Source organism: Oncorhynchus mykiss, chromosome 1 (genome assembly GCF_057628025.1).
Source record: "Oncorhynchus mykiss isolate SJ-2025 chromosome 1, ASM5762802v1, whole genome shotgun sequence".
Lineage (NCBI taxonomy): Eukaryota > Metazoa > Chordata > Actinopteri > Salmoniformes > Salmonidae > Oncorhynchus > Oncorhynchus mykiss.
This window is the reverse complement of record NC_143022.1, coordinates 47,591,377-47,611,452: the sequence shown is the minus strand read 5'-3', so window position 1 is coordinate 47,611,452 and position 20,076 is coordinate 47,591,377. Positions and strand designations below refer to the sequence as shown.

Below are 20,076 nucleotides of genomic sequence, written 5' to 3'. Positions count from 1 at the left end.
GTAGTTTGTTTTGATGAATATCTGTGTAGTGCCATCAGGGTTTTTTCAAGATCAAAATGGGGTTTTGGGTGGTTGGCGTGGCCAATGGTGCGGTCGCTGACCACCATTTTTAGAGGCCCTCCTGTTGACTGCAGTAACAAATGTACATTTCCTGCAGTTCCACACATCTTGCCATGGCTTATGCTATCTGACTGACTCAAACATAACAAAATCAATGGCTATTCAATGACAAAAATACAATACACATTTTTGGGGGGAATTTTTGATTCTCTGTCTAGCTTTTATTTTGGTGATTGTTAGTTCTCAAAGATGATCTTATTTGAAAATATAGGTCCATTATCTTTTCTACATACTTCACATCCGGTGTTAGTCATTTATGTTGACATGTTTGTCCATTATCCTTAATGTTGGTGATTCCTTTGTAGATGTATTCAGAAAGTATTCGTACCCCTTGACTTATTCCACATACAGCCTAAATTCGAAATATATATATATATATATATATATATATATATATATATATATATATATATATATATATATATATATATATATATATTTTTTTTTTTTTTTATCCTTCTACACACAATGCCCCATAATGACAAAGTGAAAACATGTTTTTAGAAATGTTGTGAGAAAATGGGTGAGAAAATCAATATAATCAGGCTGTAACACAACAAAATGTGGAATAAGTCAAGGGGTATGAATACTTTCTGAAGGCACTGTATATTAGTAGGTCCAACAAGCAGGAATATGATGTAAACGCTGCAATCATATTGTCTTCCTCTATCTTTCTCCTACACAGATTCGCTACATATCTCAGACACAAGTGTTGCCGGGGGAGCAACTGCTAAACGCGGGGACCAAGACATCCCGCTTCTTCTGCAAAGAGTCCGACTCGCCTTATGCTTCCTGGAGACTGAAGGTAACATTGACACTCTGATTCCTGAACATGGGCATCCTAGACCAGGGCCAGGCAACTACATTGAACAAAAATATATAAATATCAACATGTGAAATGTTAGTCCCATGTTTCCTGAGCTGAAATAAAAGGTCCCAGAAATGTTCCTTACACGCGCAAAGCTTATTTCTCTTAAATGTTGTGCACAAATTAGTTTACATCCCTGTTAGTGAGCATTTCTCATTTTGAAAAGATAATCCATCCACCTGACAGGTGTGGCATATCAATAAGCTGATTAAGCAGCATGATCATTACACTGGTGCACCTTGTGCTGGGGACAATAAAAGGCCACTATAAAATGTGCAGTTTTGTCGCACAACACAATGCCACAAAGTTTTGAGGGAGCATGCAATTGGCATGCTGACTGCAGGAATGTCCATTAGAGCTGTTGCTAGAAAGTTGAATGTTCATTTCTCTACCATAAGCTGCCTCCAATGTTGTTTTAGAGAATTTGGCAGTATGTCCAACTGGCCTCACAATCGCAGACCATGTATGGTGTGGGCGAGTGTTTGCTGATGTCAATGTTAACCCCACCGCCACCATGGGGCACTCTTATGGTATGGGCAGGCATAAGCTACGGAACACAAACACAATTGCATTTTATCAATGGCAATTTCAATGCAGAGATACCGTGACAAGATCCTGAGGCCCATCGTCATGCCATTCATCCGCCGCCATCACCTCATGTTTCAGCATTAAAATGCACGGCCCCGTGTCATAATGATCTGTACACAATTCCTGGAAGCTGAAAATGTCCGTTCTTCCATGGCCTGCATACTCACGACATGCCATCCATTGAGCACATTTGGGATGCTCTGGATTGACGTGTACGACAGACAGCGTGTTCCAGTTCCCGCCAATATCCAGCAACTTTGCCAGCCATTGATTTAGCCGCGGGATGATTTGTCATAGCAGATGGTAAGGTGGCCGGAACATAATTGTAATAATTTTGAGTACTGCAAATGGGCCACAACTAAGCCAAAAATCTATTGTATTTGATTACATTGAGACACGATCACATATCTATTTTATTTGTGGGAATACTTGGAACAGATTTCCTGAATTATTATTATTATTATTATTATTATTATTTTATTTTATTGCTGAACTGGTCATTTTATTTTTCAGGTTTTTGTGCAAAAAATAAATCACTCACGGACCAAAAACCGAACCGCATGTTGCCGACACCTGTCATAAACCATCAACAGACCCAGTTCTGAGTACACTAGGTAGAATTCTAGAGAATGCATGTTCACAATTGAAGACTCCTCACATTTTTTGTTTCTGCAGACGACAGAGGAGCATGAGGCTGAGACGGGGATGAAATCCAAAGAGGCCAGGAAGTACATTTTTAGCAGTCTGGATGACATAGCACATGTGAGTACAAAACTTTGCTTAAATGTGTCAGATAATCACATCATTCAAAGTACGAATTTGCGTACAAGTAAATTATGTGTGAAAACGACCTTATGATACAGTAGTGTGACAAGTGAATACCTGTGTATTTTGATACATAGTAGCTAAAGAGGTTGGTTTTGTTTTGCTGCCAGGTGAATCTGGTGCTGAATATGGATGGCAGTGACTCGCTGGCAGAGAAGGCAGACCGGATGGAGTTTGTGGGCCTGCTGAAGACCATGTTGCTGATTGATGCTGAGAAGAGGCTTGCTCCCTCAGATGCCCTCAACCATCCCTTTGTCACCATGCAGCACCTTCTTGACTTCCCCCACAGCAATCAGTAAGTCTAGCCTAGGGCTAAACAATAACATAACAAACCCAACAAAAGCTCTTCCATGCTCTACCAAGAAATTAACTACAAACTGATTACAGATGGACACTGATCAGAAGTATGCTGCAATGTTCCATGAATGCGCTCTGCCCGATCGTCCATCTCACCCGTTCTCCTCCCTTTTCTCCAGTGTTCAATCGTGTTTCCACATCATGGATGCCTGTCAATCACGTCCCAACACTTACGATACACTCAACCGCAACAAAGCACCGTTCCACAGACCCTCAAACAACTCAGCTGGACTGCCAATGGCCTTCAATAAAATGGGATCGGTTCACTCCCAGGTAATCTATTCATCACAATTACAAGAAGCTTAATGTATGGCCTGAATGGATGTAAACTTGAAATCTGTTACATTTATGGTTGGGGTAAATAGACTTCTTATTTAACCAATATTGCCACCTACAGGATTATTGGTGCTATTGAATTGCTATTAATATTTACCTTTAATGGTACTGCTGTCTCTCTCACTTCAGTGTCTGAAGTAAATAATGAAAAGAAAAGTTGATGAAACTTAACCCCCCCCCCCCCACCCCCTATGCAGGCTTTGACGCAGGCTTTGACGCAGTCTGCTCCCTCTGTGATGCATCCTGGGATGCTGCAGACTGGAAATGGTCAGTTTGGGTGTAACGACTCCTTTCAGCCAGCCCTCATCCTTTGCCCCCCAACCATGCAAGGTATGGAGCGCTTCAAATTAGCACACAATCTAGTCATTTCATGAGAGATACAATATTAATGCTGGATTTACAGTGGCCTTGTCGATCAAAGTTCAAATCCAATACTAGGCTATGCTTGTTGTTTCATGTAGCTAACCCAAACCAGTCAGGATATGCAGTTCGGATGGAGAGCACGATACCAATGGTGAACCAAGCCCCTCCCATACAGCCTTTGCAGATGCGACCTGGAGTTATGGCACAGGTGAGACTGGCTCACATTGGGGATATTTGTTTACAGGGGTCAGATGCCACACTGTACTTAGTTGAGGTCCTTGACTCATGCTAGTCGGAGGTAACACTTTCAAGTGAGGCGGTTTAGGAGTTTGACGCTTCCCTTACCGCATCTTAAAGGTTTATGGCGTGCTAATGATTCCTGTCTTGGTTCTTTGCAGCAACCGTGGCCAAGTAGAGGCCAGCAAATCCTGGTACCAGCCTGGCAGCAAGTGGCTCCTCCTACCTCCTCTATGGCTTCTGATAATGTGGCTGGCCCACAGAGGCTCAGTGACTGGGGGTGAGTTAGTTCACCATAGAAGAAATTACCTTTTTAACACTTACTTCACTTTCCCCTTTCTTTGTACTGTGGAGATAAAACGTATATAATGTTGTTGTTTTGCCTTTTTAAAGGAAAGTACGGCAACACAGCAATCATTACACCAACATGATGCAGCCAATTCTAACCAACCAAATGACCATATCCGGTCCACAACCAATCAACATTGGTATTGCACACGTGGTGTGGCCACAGCCGCACGCCAACAAGAGGAACCAGACCAGTCAGAACAGGTGAGATTTCCTTCTTCCGCCCAACGATTCTCCTCTGTTACAGTTAGATAGTGTCCATGGCAAATCAATGCTGTTGGATTGACCTGAGTTCATTGTTTCTGGCTTGATAAATGATTGATTTTACATCATCATGATAATGTGGCTGGTGACATTTTGCTTCTTGAAAGTCTAATATCTTTAACTTTACTGTTTTGGGACTATAAAAAAATATAAATGTATAGTTTTGAGTGGATTTTCCCTTTAAGTGAGTGTACTACTAAATCATAGTCATATTGTTCTTACATAAACAATAGTCAATGTACGGATAAACAACTTTTACTCTACTACCTATTAGGAGCATGAACTACTCACACAACAACAGGGACATCCAAATCTCAATGTGCCGATCTCCAAAGATGTCCGACCGTGTTAGTAACACAGGAGGAGGCGATTTGTCCCATCGGGAGAGGCCTGTGGAGGTTCAGCAGGAAAGAAGTGAAGAAGTGAGCTGCTGTAAGGCAGTGGAGGACGAGCGGATAGATATGTCCCACCAGCAGCGAGAGTCTGCGGTCATCGATGACCTACCCAGCCCCACCCTCAGCGTAATCAGTATCAGCAGTGACACGGATGGGGAGGAGGATTCTTCCTGCAGGTGCAAAGGCGGCTCTGACTGCGAGGCTTGTAAGGGCTCTCTGAACATGGAGAGGGTGTGCTCCCTCAGCAGCCCAGACAGCACCCTCAGCACCAGCTCCTCTGCCTCGGTGCAGTCCAGCCCGTCCCCCTGCAAGAGGCCCAACAGGTACTGCCAAACTGCACAACTTTTGATAACTTGCCTGAGGGGTCAAAGTCTTGATCATCAGTAGCACGCCTGTGCATTTAGTTGTTCTGTTAGTTATTCTGTTATTGATTGTGTTTGTCTGTTTTCAGCATGTCTGAGGATGATGGTCATGGGAGCGGCTGCGAGACGGTAGACGGTTCCCCCGCCTCGGACTCCAGCCAGAGCCACAGCCCCTACCTGGAGAGCCGCTACCTAGGCAACCACAACCATCAGTCCCTGGGTATGACGACGCGTGGCATGGACCCTGAGAACGATCCCAGCAAGCTCCCAGTGAGAACCATGGTGGTGCCCCCTATGAGGGTGGTGCAGAACAACAACAACATGGACCAGCACACAGACAGAACGGGTCAGTTTCTATTTGGAGAATTTCATGTCAATTATTTCAGTATTAACAGTAAGAATAGGCCTATACAGTAATGTTTTGTGTAATGCAAAGGGCTGGTTAGAACTGATCTCTGAACTGTTAAAAGTTAATTTATGGAATTTCTTTCCTCAATGCGTTTGAGCCAATTATTGTGTTGTGACAAGGTGGTATACGGAAGATAGCCCTATTTGGTAAAATACCAAGTCCGTATTATGGAAAGAACAGCTCAAGTATGCAAAGAGAAACAACAGTCCATCATTACTTTAAGACATATAAAGGTCAGTCAATCTGGAAAATTTCAAGAACTTCTTAAAGCGTAGTTGCAAAAGCCATCAAGCACTATGATGAAACTGGCTCATGAGGACCGCCACAGGAAAGGAAGACCCAGAGTTACCTCTGCTGCAGGGGATAAGTCCATTAGAATTACCAGCCTCAGAAATTGTAGCCCAAATAAATGCTTCACAGAGTTCAAGTAACAGACACATCTCAACATCAACTGTTCAGAGGAGGCCTTCATGGTCGAATTGCTGCAAAGAAACCACTAATAAAGGACACCAATAATAAGAAGAGACTTGCTTCGGCCAAGAAACACGATTTAATGTACATTAGACCGGTGGAAATCTGTCTTTTGGTCTGATGTGTCCAAATTTGATAAATTTGGTTCCAAGCACTGTCTTTGTGAGACGCAGAGTAGGTGAACGGATGATCTCTGCATGTGTGAGTCCCACCGTGAAGCATGGAGGAGGTGTGATGGTTTTGGGGTGCTTTGCTGGTGACACTGTTGGGGATTTGTTTAGAATTCAAGGCACACTTAACCAGCATGGCTACCACAGCATTCTGCAGCGATGCACCATCCCATCTGGTTTGGGCTTAGTCCCACTATCATTTGTTTTTCATCAGGACAGTCACCCAACACACACCTCCAGGCTGTGTAAGGGCTATTTGACCAAGAAGGAGAGTGGTGGAGTGCTGCATCCCCCTCTCAACCCAATTGAGATGGTTTGGGATGAGTTGGACCATAGAGTAAAGGAAAAGCAGCCAACAAGTGCTCAGCATGTGGGAACTCCTTCAAGACTGTTGGGAAAGCATTCCAGGTGAAGCTGATTTGAGAGAATGCAAAGGGTGGCTACTTTGAAGAATCTAATATATAACATATTTTGAACTGTTTAAACTGTTTAACAATTTTTCTATTTCATAGTTTTGATGTCTTCTCTAGTATTCTACAATATAGAAAATAGTAAAAATAAAGAAAAACCCTTGAGAGAGTAGGTGTGCAAAAATAAATACATTTTTTGGGGGGGGGGGGTGTAAGTCAAAGATAATGGACTTATATATTTTATATTAGTATAATCTTTGAGAACTAACAATCACCTAAATTAAATCTAGGTAGTCAGAGAATAGAAAATTCAGAAAACAGTCAATTTTTTGCCGTATTTATTTTGTTTGAGCGAAAGAACACTGCATGACAAAATTCATGGAATTATAGAAAATTTGCTTTAAAACCTCATATCTCGGCTCCATGGAGAAATGTGTAGAAATGCAGGAAACAGCTGACTGAAGAGAGGACGGCCGGGATTTGTGCGGTTAAATTACTTTATGCGGTAACGTGGACTTTTAAATGTATTATAGTGTGATGAAAAGTTGTTGCGCTTTGCTGAAATATGTAAGCAAGTCTTTGGTTGTCTAGGCACCACCCTGCAGCATCAACCAGCGCATTCAGTCACATTGGTCATTTTTGAATGCTGGCGGTGCTTTCACTCTAGTGGTAGCATGAGACTGAGTCTACAACCCACACAAGTGGCTCAGGTAGTGCAGCTCATCCAAAATGGAACATCAATGCGAGCTGTGGCAAGAAGGTTTGCTGTGTCTGTCAGCGTAGTGTCCAGAGCATGGAGGCGCTACCAGGAGACAGGCCAGTACACCAGGAGACGTGGAGGTGGCCGTAGGAGGGCAACAACCCAGCAGCAGGACCGCTACCTCCACCTTTGTGCAAGGAGGAGCAGGAGGAGCACTGCCAGAGCCCTGCAAAATGACCTCCAGCAGGCCAGAAATGTGCATGTGTCTGCTCAAACGGTCAGAAACAGACTCCATGAGGGTGGTATGAGGGCCCGACGTCCACAGGTGGGGGTTGAGCTTACAGCCCAACACCGTGCAGGACGTTTTTCATTTTCCAGAGAACACCAAGATTGGCAAATTCGCCCCTGGCACCCAGTGCTCTTCACAGATGAAAGCAGGTTCACACTGAGCACATGACAGACATGACAGAGTCTGGAGACGCCGTGGAGAACGTTCTGCTGCCTCACATCCTCCAGCATGACCGGTTTGGTGGTGGGTCAGTCATGGTGTGGGGTGGCATTTCTTTGGGGGGCCGCACAGCCCTCCATGTGCTTGCCAAAGGTAGCCTGACTGCCATTAGGTACCGAGATGAGATCCTCAGACCCCTTGTGAGACCATATGCTGGTGCGGTTGGCCCTGGGTTCCTCCTAATGCAAGACAATGCTAGACCTCACTCTTACTAATGGGCTTTATTACCACTAGCAAGGAGGAGCAATTGTATTTCTGTCTGCCGAAGTTTCTCTCTCTGTTTATTTCAGCAAAGCATGCTCTTGTTTCCAGTGGGTCCTTATTGGTCTTTTAGCCAGTCATATATTAAAATACGTATTTTATCTGTTAGTCTTACCGATCCCTTTTGTGGTTTCTCTTGCAGTCTTCGAAATCTCGTGCCAGTCCAAAGGGCGTTGCGCCCCCGGACGACTGAACCACCATTCCACACCTCTCCATCCCCGGCAGCAACAGAAGATGACCGCGTTCCAGCAGCAGCCCCTGGGCTTTGGCCAGGTCAGTCCTCCCTTCTTACTGGTGTCTTCCAGGTTTTGTCATTCAAATCTAATTCTACCTGCATCATTTTACTTTTTTGACATTTTAGTAATTTAGCAGGTGCTCTTATCTAGAACGACTTAGACAACACTACAAACTAACGGTTTCTCCCTCTCATCTGCCCACCCTCAGGTCCAGCATTACGGCTCCTGCAACAAGGAGTGGAACGGAAACTATGGGCAGCACCGGCGGCCGCACGCTTACATCCCTCCCACGGTGCACGGCCATGCTTTCACCCTCCCCCACAGCAGCCCCACCCACAACTCGGGACACCACCCCCAGGCCGCCCTACTCTCCTACCCTCCCTCGGCGCCCGTCGCCCACCTTCTGGCCTCGCCCTGCGCCCAGCGGCCCGTTCTGCAGCCCACCTACGGCATTGTCCACCAGGTGACCATGGGCATCAACCACCGGCTGCTGCCCTCACCCACCATCCATCACCAGGGCCAGTACAAACCCCTCTTTCCACCACACTCCTACATCGCCTCGCCCGCCTATACAGGTTTTCCCCTCAGCCCCACCAAACTCAACCAGTACCCTTACATCTGAGAACCAGCCACCCAGGGCCATGGGCCAGCAAGGGCAGCCAGCAGTGACAACTACAACCAAGGCCTTCATCTGTCATCTCTCATGTTATGACGGATAAAGAATCCCCTTTGACTTTAACAAATCATGTTGGTTGATGGTGATGATAATAGAATTGAAACCGTTAGCTTTAAAAATATAATTAAAAAAACATAATGGAAAAAGAATGAATGAATCAGTGAATGATTAAGAAATTCTCACTTTTAATGTGTTTTTGCACATTTGCTCTGCTTTGTCATTTGGATCGAATGGTTCTCTCTATGAAATGGGTCAAATGGAGGGTTAGAGGTCGTTTTCTCAACCCCCACTTTTCCTGTTTTTCTGTATTGCCTTCTATCTAGCACGTGTGCTAATCACATCACTCGTTAAGCCATCCCAATCTCCAGTGCTAGGACAGCAGAAGTTTGTCTCCGTTCGTTTGTTGGTTCATTGTGGTGTAAAGGTGTTACTGTGTTTGCTAATGTCCTCTGTGTTTTCAGTGTGATACCGTCAGTGGTCTGAAAAGGTTGTTCCACACGCTGCATGACGTCGCATGGGCAAAATAACTTAGTCGAGTCGTTGACAGATGCTTAGATGTCACTCTTTCTATGTGTACTGTGAGACTTGCTGCATCGTAACTTGTTCCCACACCTACTAGTGCCTTAAATATATGAGGTTGTTAATGTTACTTATCGCATATATATATATATATAAATATATAAATGTACTGGACTGCAGCACTTGAAGATTATTTTTACTCTGATATGCTTATCAGATAATCAAATAAGTCTTGCTTATTTGGCCTCATTGTATATTTGAGTAGTTGAGCCTCTTTTACCAGAGGACGCCAGCATGCTTTGCTGTGGCAAATGTTTATTTGGTTTGGACTTTTCCCAAATGAACTAATGTACATAAAACAGAATTTGAATGATTTTAATATTTGATAATCAATTTCTAGTCACTTAGTACTTAATTACTAACAGTATTGACACTGTTTTTTTGAAACTGCAGTACAATCTAGATATTAGGCGCTGGTTTGCTGTGTTATGGTTTTTTACAGCCTTTTTCTTAGATTAATACTGATGTGAGGCATAACGTTGACTATCGACAAACATGCAAATAGTTGGTTGGTTCTTGGTACAGTATGATCTCATTATCTTCAGAACACCTATACAGTGTTTGATATACCCATCTATCAACCTACAGTATAATTGCTGGACTATGTAGTGCTTGACAAGGTGTATTGGTTGAGTGCAATTTGCTTTCATTGTTCCATTTAAAGATTTGTCGTCGTCAACTGCTTAGTGCTTATTTTCTACATTCCTTCAGGGAGGAAATATATTTTGAATTTTGTTTTTTAATTGCTTGCATGAGCATTAGATTTTTGTCTTTCCTTACTTTTCAAATGCTCTTTCAGCACCAAAGACTAATTCATATCCTAAGCAAGGTAGCTACTCATTTTCCGTTGACCTCAAGTATTCTGGAGTCATCGAGATGAAATATATTTTAAAAAGGTTTGAGGTTTTATTTTCAGCATTTTGGGCAAGTATGATTATATTATGTATTGAATGTATCCTAGATAAGCTGCTAGCTATGTACTGATTGCCACATCAAAATGATTAACTTAGTTCTTACTGTGTTCTTACTTTTGTATAGTTTCAATTACCATATAATAGAGGTGGATTTTATTTTAGTATAGAGTATACTTAATGGCATTAAGACTTGTTAGTGCCTCTGTATATTTGCTTTGACGTTTTGAAGTGCGATTGTATCTACTGTATTGCAAGTAATGGAATTTAGCTTTTTTTTTGTGTGTGTTTTTTCTTTTGTGTGTGCCTATAGCATCAGTATTTTTATCTTATTAAATATAGGTTGGGTTCATCATTGCATACAGTAATTGATGTGTTGACAATTTTGTGTTGATTTTTAGTTATTGTTCTGTTAACACGCTCAAAAGCCTACATCTTACTCGCATTACCATTGATTGACAGATCTGTATTACCATGCAGATATATTTACTGCAACACATCTATTTGGTCCTTATCTAAACATTGGGCTACAGAGAGGCCTTCTTCACATACGTACTATTTGTTATGAAATGGATCAGTAAGCACTTGTTCAAATTTATTGAACTCTCAATATGCTCATCAGGTTCAGTATAAGGCAAAATCCCACACAGTTTTCATGAAATTGCTGTGCTCTGTGGACTTTGACTATATGATTTATTTTTTAGGCATTTATTTTAAGCCTAAGAAAATGTTCTAAACCCACTTTTTGTATCTAAAGTGGATTGAGAGAGAGATCTTCTACAGATTATTCTGACCTATTCCTAGTTGATTGACTGAGGCAAATGTGTGGGATTTTTCTTCAATCTTTAATCCAAACAAGGGGGATTGTCAAATGATGACTGATCTTTTTCGCTTTCAAATCTTGCCACTCCTTTTGTAGTTTCATTACATTGTGGACTGAGAGATTTGTTTAAATTTGTTTACTCACTAGCCCCACAACCCCGGACACACACGGATGCATTTTTTTGTCATTCTGACTGTCTATAACCTAGTGCCTTTTTAGATATGTGGTCCAGAGAATAACTGTTTGTCGATAACTCCCTGACCCCTAGGCAGTCCCCTCTCCCGCAGAGGGGTGGCAGTAGAGTCAGATGTGGACGCTCCTCAACAGAATAGAGTATTACACATCCAAGCGGCAGGATGTTAGGATTAAGCAGCCTCTTGTTATTTCAGGACTTCTGCAGCCTGTCTCCAAATATGTTTTACATGTTTGCCATCAGTGAGAAAGCATTCTGCTTCTGGACTCGTGTACAGTGTAATAGAGCTGACAAATCCAATGCATTCTTCTCTCTTGAGAAGCTCTTATGGGTGCTGGCTTCTATCTTCAGATCACTCAACCCCAATGCGCAACCTTAGACCATATGGTCTGAATCCATAAAGCTTTTCTACAGAATATAAAAATACAAATGTTATTCTTAGTCAGGGAATATTTTTTTACACTCTTCACCCAAGACACAGTTTATCTCTTATTGGACATGCACAAATGCAAAGCTTTACATACAATGTGAATGTATATGTGGAGTTGAACATATGGTTTGCGGACTTGACAAAATAGTTTTGTTTTAGTTTTCGATTGGCTACAGAGAATTCTGTTCTGTGTATATGATCAACATCCATATAGCAGCCTTAGTTTTGATGTATCACTTGTTGGTATTTGCTTTAACATCCCACGTAAATATTAGGTCCAAAGTTGTCACATATACTGCAATTGTATTGTTTTATGACTTCCTATATGATTCATTCAGGGTCTTTTGTATTCTACTGTATTAACCTTCCAATCCTTACCACTTTGTTTGATTGCTTTGGATCTTTTTTTGCAGTAATTTCACCTGTTAGCACAAGTTGTATTTCACTTCAATTTATTGGGTAATATACGGTATCTAAACAACACAGCATATAGACTTGATTGTGAAATTGGAACTGTTACTGGTTTAATGTGTAGTTTTTGTGGCTTTATGATTTTGTTTGCTTTTGATTTTATGCTACACTAGTTTGCCATGTAGCAAATGCACTGTGCAATATATATATATATATATATATATATATATATATATATATATATATATATATATATATATATTATGAGGACTGGGACAATTTATTATTTTGGATGTAATGTCTTTTACAGTTTGCGGTCGTATTTCTCTCTAGTTCTCAGTGATTTCAATGTGACCAAGCGTTATGTACTTTGTCATAAAAAGCGGGTTTTCCTGGTGAATATTGGCGAGTGTCAAATTAAGAATTGGTGTACTATTGTCAAGATTCACTTTGAATAAAAAAAAAAAAAATGATCTTGCTTCAGCCATCTTGTTTGTCACTGTGTTAACCCAGTTTAGCATAAGGTATTTGCTTTGCTAACTTGTATTTTAGTTTGTCCAATTTCAGATACAGTACAATACAGTAGATGAAACGGGTCAAAGCCAATAGCACCACCCTGTGCAAGCAGAGTAGAAAAGCACTACCTGTATTTTGATTGCATTGACCATGTACAGTATAGGGCATGGTAAATCCTAGTGATGTAGATGACACCATGTTCCTCAGCTAATGCCTGGAGTGTTCTAAATAATAGCAGACATGTTAATATAAGCTGTCATTTTGAAACCAGGCCAATTTTTAAATAACATGCAATGCTGTTCACAAACCCAGATCTCAAATGTCTCATCACTTATGTATGCGATACCATTGGCCCGCCCTGGCTGCCCCCTGGTGACAACCTGTCCTTTTTGAAGCCCAATTTTAATTCATGCAAATCAAATTGGTGATAGAATTAGCGTTTTCCAGTTGGTTTACTATTGATGACTTATTAGTTTGGTTTGCCATCTATACCCACAAGCGGTCGTCTCTCACTGAGAATGCCAAATATGTTTAGCAGTCAATGCTGGCGTCACTGGCGTGAAATGACGGGTTTGAAAGTAAATATTCTGACGGTGTCGTATGATTTATCAGTTCGGGTTTTTTTTCAATGGGAGACGTTTGTTTTGTCAGAATGACTGAACTCACTACTATGGATATGAGTGCATCTTTAATTTTTCGCAGATAATAGCTTATTACGCGCTAGCAGGTCGACGTGGTGCATGGAGTGTGCCCTACAGACGCATTACACACAAGTGTCAATGCTGCCGTTTTGTGTCAACCTCTGGGAGAGACGGGCTTACGCAGAACCTCTCATTGTCCGCAGTGAAGGATTGATCAAATGTATTTTACAAGATTAAGACTGTTAGATGTATCAAGGATAAACAAATGGCTTCAAAACATGCGTGTAACAGCCTCGATGATTTGATCGCCAGCGGAATAAACAATGCTCGCGCGCTTGGTTCGATTGAATGGATAGGTATGGGGATGGGATCCACCTTATGTTTCCAGAAAAACGGAAAAACACTGGGGCTGAATCGAATGTGGACTAAATGTATTTTATCCGTTGGAATGGTTTTGCTTTTAATGCCGTCGGTCCTAGCTGCTGATGGTAAGACTTATTTGGTTGATGACAACCTGTTCGAGTAATATTTTTCTTGATTTTGGTAGGACAAACTAATTGATCTTCATTGAGATGTTGGGCTGTATGATTATAGAGCCGTACCCCAAATTGGTTGCTCTTCAGGTTGGTGGAACTCTTCGTGCCCTGTCCCTATATTATGACTATCAGCTCACACACGGGGATAATGACCGTGGAGAAAGTAGCCCACCACCTAGTTATTTTTTGTCGATGTAGGAAATTGCGATTTATTACAAAAATCTAGATTTTAGAAGACAACAACAAAAAAGCGCCACTTGCAATGTAGCCTATGTGGAGGGCACTTCACAAATCTACATTATTATTTTTTTATATTCAAACAATTTGGGTAGTAGTGGTTTATTGTGCGTAAATGATGACATTGCGCCTATTTTGCATGATCTAAATGTCCCACTAGCCGTGTTATCTGTCGCAGACACATTCAAGCTATTGAACGTCCCTAAATCAATATGAATGTTGATTTTCTATAATGCAGCCTCCCAGACACTGTCTTTCGAATTAGTAAAATAACCGCTGGAGTGGCCTTTGTGCCTGGGGTGGCATGCCTGTGTGCGGTCAATACTGCAACGTGCGCGCAGAAGCGCGCTTTTAATAATATCCATACTAACTTACTTGATCGACGGTGTTGGCAAACATTTGTGGAGGTTATTCACAATATAGAATAAAAAAAAGAACACAACTCGTGAAACGTTCATACTCATTATTTATAATGCTGTCATAAGAAGCTAAAACTAGCCACTAGCCTAAATTGGTTTTCGTTTTTTCTTTTCCTCTCTGATTTGAACCTGATGTTTATTAGCCTATAATTTAACCATGGGTAGCTGTTTTCATCTCATTGTTCCTTCAAGTAGGAAAAACATATCGTGACTTAGCCATGGGCCTGACCTATACACTTTCAGGTCCTCTCAGATTGCCATAATATACCCCTATTCCTCCATTCATAAAACAATATTTGAATTTGGAATTTGGCGTTTGGCTGTGGTCCTGGGAGGGCTAGATCCACGTACCATTTTGAGAATGAGGTGTTTTTTCCTGTATTTCCCGAGGGAGGGGGGGGGGGGGGGGTTGAGCTGTTCCTTTGAGTCAACATGGAGCCCACTGTGCCTTGTTGCCATGGGAACTGATCTGTCTAACGCTTTTTTTTCAGACTGGGCTGTATATAGCCTGCCCTATAGCATCTGAATAACCAGTACACGCTCCAATTTGTGTCTGCTTTTAGACAATAGTTTAAGATTGATTTGAAATTATTGGAAATGCTGTGTGATTCGAATAGTACGTGCAAACAAATTACTTCTTTGTGTAAATGACGGAAGATAGGATTTCACACTGCTCAACGGCATCAACAGGCATTTTGGAGATACAGTACAATGCATGCCTAGGCCTATAAGCATTTCTTCACAAGAAAACACTGAATTTTGTGCTCCATTTTCTTTCCAGTGTTGTTCTACCATTACACACAACTAGACCTTTCACACTTCTTTAACCAGGCTGTCCATGATGTGGTCATGTCTTGCTGCTGTATCAGTATTGGTGTGGGAAACACTGGCCTTATTCAATCCCATAATAAGATGCCCACAATTTGGATGAATAGTTGGGTTGCTTGGATACTTAGTCTTTTTAATAGATCGGCCTCAAACATGGCCTGTACAGCACCTTGCCCCGTGCACTCTGCTTTGCTTCATTAGGGTGATTGCCTGTGCTGTGAAAGTTAATTATGCATTGCTAGAGCCCCTCTCACTGTGTCAGATCTTAAATAGATATTTCCCTTGTACATTAAATACATTATGCATGACGAGCCTCTACAAATCATGTGGTTGGGATGATCTTGTTGGCTAATTTGATTTCTAATCCCAATTAGGTATAGTACTTATTTCCCAATCTATGGGGAATTCTATATCGTGTTCTGAACATGAGAGTATGTTCAAAACACAGTTTGTGTTTTTTGTTGTTGTAATGAAGTGTAAACCTTGATGCAGAATATTAAATTATATATGCACAATATAATGTATCTGTGGGTAATACATGTAAATACATGTTAGTATATTATACTGTATGTGTGTTTTCCAAATGTCTGTATTTTGGAGTCTGCACAGCAGCTATAAGTCCAGCTACTGTGTCCCCTTTTTAAAAGCTGTAATTCTGAGTGACATGTAATCTGTATCTGACAAGCTTAGACGTCCCCAGAGATTGTCCATATTCATAGACACAGTGTTTTGTCATTTCTTTCCTTGGGGAATAGCGTTGACCCCAAAACCAACACATTAGGTAACAGAGATGTTTCAGTAAAAAATCACAGCCAGTGAATGCTCTTGACTTGCATGAACATTTCATCAAGTCCCTCAAGATTGAGTGAAGAATGGATTTATGTCTCCGTCTCCTTGAGCATTTTCTGAACTCACCATGTGTTAGAGCGCCCTCTCGTCATCGCTCACGGTGACGGCTGTGTGACGGCCTTAATAGATGCTGCCTGCTATGAAGCAGCAGTCTTCACTTTGTGTTGGCCTGGGAGGCTTCAGTGCTGACTAAAGAGAGAAACACAAAGGGAAGGGCTGTCTGGCTGGCCTCACCTTAGACCTGAGCAATCAGCAGGTCAAACTCAAAAGAAACTGAAACAGGAACAGAAAATAACTGCTTTGATTCATGTCAGCACTGCCATACAGAAGCGTTGTGTAGTTATTTATTTGGCACGGCTTAGGGCTGTAAAGGTATTTGGAATTTGCATGTAAAAAATGATGTGCTGTATACCCTGAAGGTAAAGCAAATGAAACCTGGTTGGCACAACCCCAATGAGTTTGGAATCTTAGAAATATTCTTCCCTCCAACTTCAGCGTCCGTTTAGAACCCACTTGCTGTATCCTCAACTGGCGGAGAGCTGCAAAGATGCTTCTCACTGTGTGTTGTATGACTGTGTCTATTATGTAACGGGAAAGGACAGCCAAGAGTCCTGGCCTTCTAATGAATACTATATGCAATGGAATCAGAGCCATTTAACAAATGTGTTTCCTAAGAGGGGTTGAAAAGTCAGGCGATCATGTGGTGGCCTCTGTCAGGTTAATGCTTCTGATTCCCAGAAACAATGATGAAATCACTTCTGTGCTCACACCATATGTGCCTGCAAGTCTCCCACTACAGTAGGTTATGAATCAGAGTCCTTTGTAGCTCAGTTGGTAGAGCATGGAGCTTGTAATGCCAGGTTAGTGGGTTTGATTCCCAGGACCACTCGTATGTAAAATGTATGCACGCATTGTTATAAGTCGCTTTGGATAGAAGTGTCTGCTAAATGGCTTTTATTATTATGTATTGAGTCACGGTAGGGGACAAGGAAGGGCAAAGCATGGCTAGTGGTTCCTCATTGGACAAGTGGCGTCACGTGGTCCTGCAGCATTTTTGGCATTTGTTATGAAAAATCAATGCATACTTTCATGTTAAAAGTCTTATCAATTGAAGTGCTTCTGCTTCCCTGGGATAGGCTGTTGCTAGGGGCTTTTATGATTTACTGTCTGTGTTTGGCCATTTGAATCAATAGGAATTCATAATAAAAAATATGGTTTGTGTACATGCCTGCAAGTGTACTGTGTGTGTGTGTGTGTGTGTGTGTGTGCGTGTATGTGTGCGTGCGTGCGCGTTGTGTGCGTGTACATGCCTGCCAGTGTGCGTGTGTGCGTGCATTTGTCACCTTAGCTACAAAAGTTCAGGTGACTGACTTTCCTAATTTCGCTCTACCCTCAGTGCCAGTTCTGACAGTTGATCATACTGTAGTGAAATAACTGTGAATTCATCACACGATCTGAATTTGAGAGAAGCTATAAGAAATGTTTGTAACACCTTTCAAAAAAAATATCCGTACTGAAAAAATATTCTTAATATACAAATTGGTCTCATAGAAGGCTAGTGTAAGCAACTCAGTTTTAAAATTGGCATGTTGTGTTGAATTGTATAAATTACATATATTTTTTTTTATGAAAAGTTGTATTTTTGTATGATCAGTAATGTGTTTGCCAACACCAATCATGTCAGTATCTTGTTTTGTCACAAGGCCGTACGTTGCTTCTGATAGTATTTGGAAATTAAGTGGGTTGTCTTTAGTGTTGGTCTTATATTTATGAGTGAGACTTACTCACGTGGACATGATATTGTCTGTCTGAGGATCAGTAGGCTACAAAGAACAATTCAACACGAACTAATGCAAAGTGAAACTAACTTTCCCAGTGTCTATGTCTTACTTCTGGTACCCTGAGGTCGGTTTCGACTCCTCAGATATGAGGGGGAAAAATTCTCGCTGCTCTTTTGCAGGGTGGTACTGGAGGAGCAAGACACTCATCCACTTTTAATAGGGTTGTGATTTGCCTGCTGCATCCCTGGGACTTGAAGCTTGAAGCATGTGTTTCTTAGGATGCACTCAGGTGAAGGAATCTCACATGCTCTCCCTTGCAGGAGCTTAGAAAGCTCTCAATATTTCAGTCCCTGGCTGCTGTGATGCTAACCAAAGGAGAAGGCTGCAGAGCCAGACTGAGCCAGACTCAGAATACAAAACGAACAAGGCCTGCTGAAATCCACGCTCCATCCATCTTTGTCGCCATTCATTATCACTGTCCCGCAAGCCATCAGGTTTGTTGTAGAAAGCCAGTGTGGCAGGATCAGGATATGTTTGTTTGCCAAGGTGGATTTAGGGTAATGTACTGTAATGCTGTTTGCTGTGTCCCTTTCTGTGTTGTTTTTCATGAGCTTCAGTGCTAGACTAGAGTTCTCCCAACAGTGTCTTTCCCCTCCAAATCAAAGGCATGCAGTAGAAATAGTCAAAAGATCCTCTCTCCTCAGTGCAGCTCACTTAGTGGATTCTTCATTGCTGCCTGCCTGATCACCATATGGCCAGATTGTCAACTGCATAATTTCCACTCTCAGTATGTCCTTACGTGACCACTTTTAAAATTGTCGTTGCTCAGAATGTCTCACCCTCAATCTGTTTTTGCTAGACTGCCTTGACATACCCCGAGCCAGGAAATGGTCACATGATTGTCTTGTCTAGTCACATGGGACCAAGTAATGCCTACACAGATGAGCTGCTATTCATCTGCATCATTGACATCACAACCTAGTTTTGTTTATCACATTTGGAAGGCATTCTTCATGTGTGTGCAATGTGCTAGTTACGTGTTTATTCCTCCAATGAAATCAATTTCCAGGATCTTTAACACCAAATAATTTTAGTTTGTGGTTGGAAGTTTAACAAGTAGGCTTACTAGTTGTTGTTTTTTGCGATCTTGAGTTATGATAATAACTTATATTCTTCGAGAATCTATGGGTATTTTTGTCACAGCCTGAATTTGAAATTGATTCAATTTAGATGTTTTTTGTCACTGACCTAAACACAATTTCCAATGCCTCGCAAGGTTGGGCACCTATCAGTAGATGGGTAAAAATAAAAAAGCAGACATTGAATATCCCTTTGAGCGTGGTGAAGATATTCATGTTATTAATTTCACTTTGAATGGTGTATCAATACACCCAGTCACTAAATAAATACAGGCGTCCTTCCTAACTCAGTTGCCGAGGGGGAAAGATACCGCTCAGGGATTTAACCATAAGGCCAATGGTGACTTTAAAACAGTTAGAGTTTAATGGCTGAAAACTGAGAATGGATCAACAACATTGTAGTTACTCCACAATACTAACCTAATTGACAGAGGGAAAAGAAGGAAGCCGGTACGGAATAAAAATGTTGAAAAACATGTATCCTGTTTGCAACAAGGAACTAAAGTAATACTGCAAAAAATGTAAATCAAATCAAATTGTATTTGTCACATACACATGGTTAGCAGATGTTAATGTGAGTGTAGCAAAATGCTTGTGCTTCTAGTTCCGACAATGCAGTAATAACCAACAAGTAATCTAACCTAACAATTTCACAACAACTACCTTATACATACAAGTGTGAAGGGAAGAATATGTACATAAAGATATATGAATGAGTGATGGTACAGAACGGCATAGGCAAGATGCAGTAGATGGTATCGAGTAAATTAACTTTTTGTCCTGAACACAAAGCGTTATGTTTGGGGTTAATCCAATACAACACATTACTGAGTACCATTCTCCATATTTTATTTTCAAGCATAGTGGTAGCTGCATTAT

At 41.5% G+C, this 20,076-nt stretch overlaps 2 protein-coding genes and 1 long non-coding RNA gene across 15 annotated transcripts in view; 2 read left to right on the top strand and 1 right to left on the bottom strand.

Moving 5' to 3' along the window:
• The window catches only part of LOC110523921 (homeodomain-interacting protein kinase 3), a 44,180-nt gene extending 35,130 nt beyond the window's left edge, over window positions 1–9,050 (top strand). For both annotated transcript variants that reach the window (XM_021603083.3, XM_021603074.3), the window contains exons 4-15: window positions 806–925; window positions 2,252–2,338; window positions 2,512–2,696; window positions 2,878–3,031; window positions 3,292–3,424; window positions 3,556–3,665; window positions 3,856–3,974; window positions 4,088–4,246; window positions 4,581–5,024; window positions 5,153–5,409; window positions 8,135–8,265; window positions 8,437–9,050. In XM_021603083.3, the coding sequence (XP_021458758.2) occupies window positions 806–925; window positions 2,252–2,338; window positions 2,512–2,696; window positions 2,878–3,031; window positions 3,292–3,424; window positions 3,556–3,665; window positions 3,856–3,974; window positions 4,088–4,246; window positions 4,581–5,024; window positions 5,153–5,409; window positions 8,135–8,265; window positions 8,437–8,850 (2,313 nt within the window). In that variant the 3' untranslated portion in view covers window positions 8,851–9,050. The remainder of the gene's footprint in view (window positions 1–805; window positions 926–2,251; window positions 2,339–2,511; window positions 2,697–2,877; window positions 3,032–3,291; window positions 3,425–3,555; window positions 3,666–3,855; window positions 3,975–4,087; window positions 4,247–4,580; window positions 5,025–5,152; window positions 5,410–8,134; window positions 8,266–8,436) is intronic.
• LOC149985523 (uncharacterized) overlaps window positions 1–20,076 on the bottom strand; it is a 509,038-nt gene that overhangs the window by 162,260 nt on the left and 326,702 nt on the right. The window lies entirely within an intron of this gene.
• The window catches only part of LOC110523913 (UPF0606 protein KIAA1549L), a 38,686-nt gene continuing 31,761 nt past the window's right edge, over window positions 13,152–20,076 (top strand). For 11 of the 12 annotated variants that reach the window (XM_090232823.1, XM_090232829.1, XM_090232843.1 and 8 more), the window contains exon 1: window positions 13,166–13,896. In XM_090232823.1, coding sequence (XP_090088949.1) covers window positions 13,674–13,896 — 223 coding nt within the window. In that variant the 5' untranslated portion in view covers window positions 13,166–13,673. Of the gene's footprint in view, window positions 13,897–20,076 lie in introns of all 12 variants that reach the window. The other variant, XM_036978506.2, reaches the window with a different exon arrangement.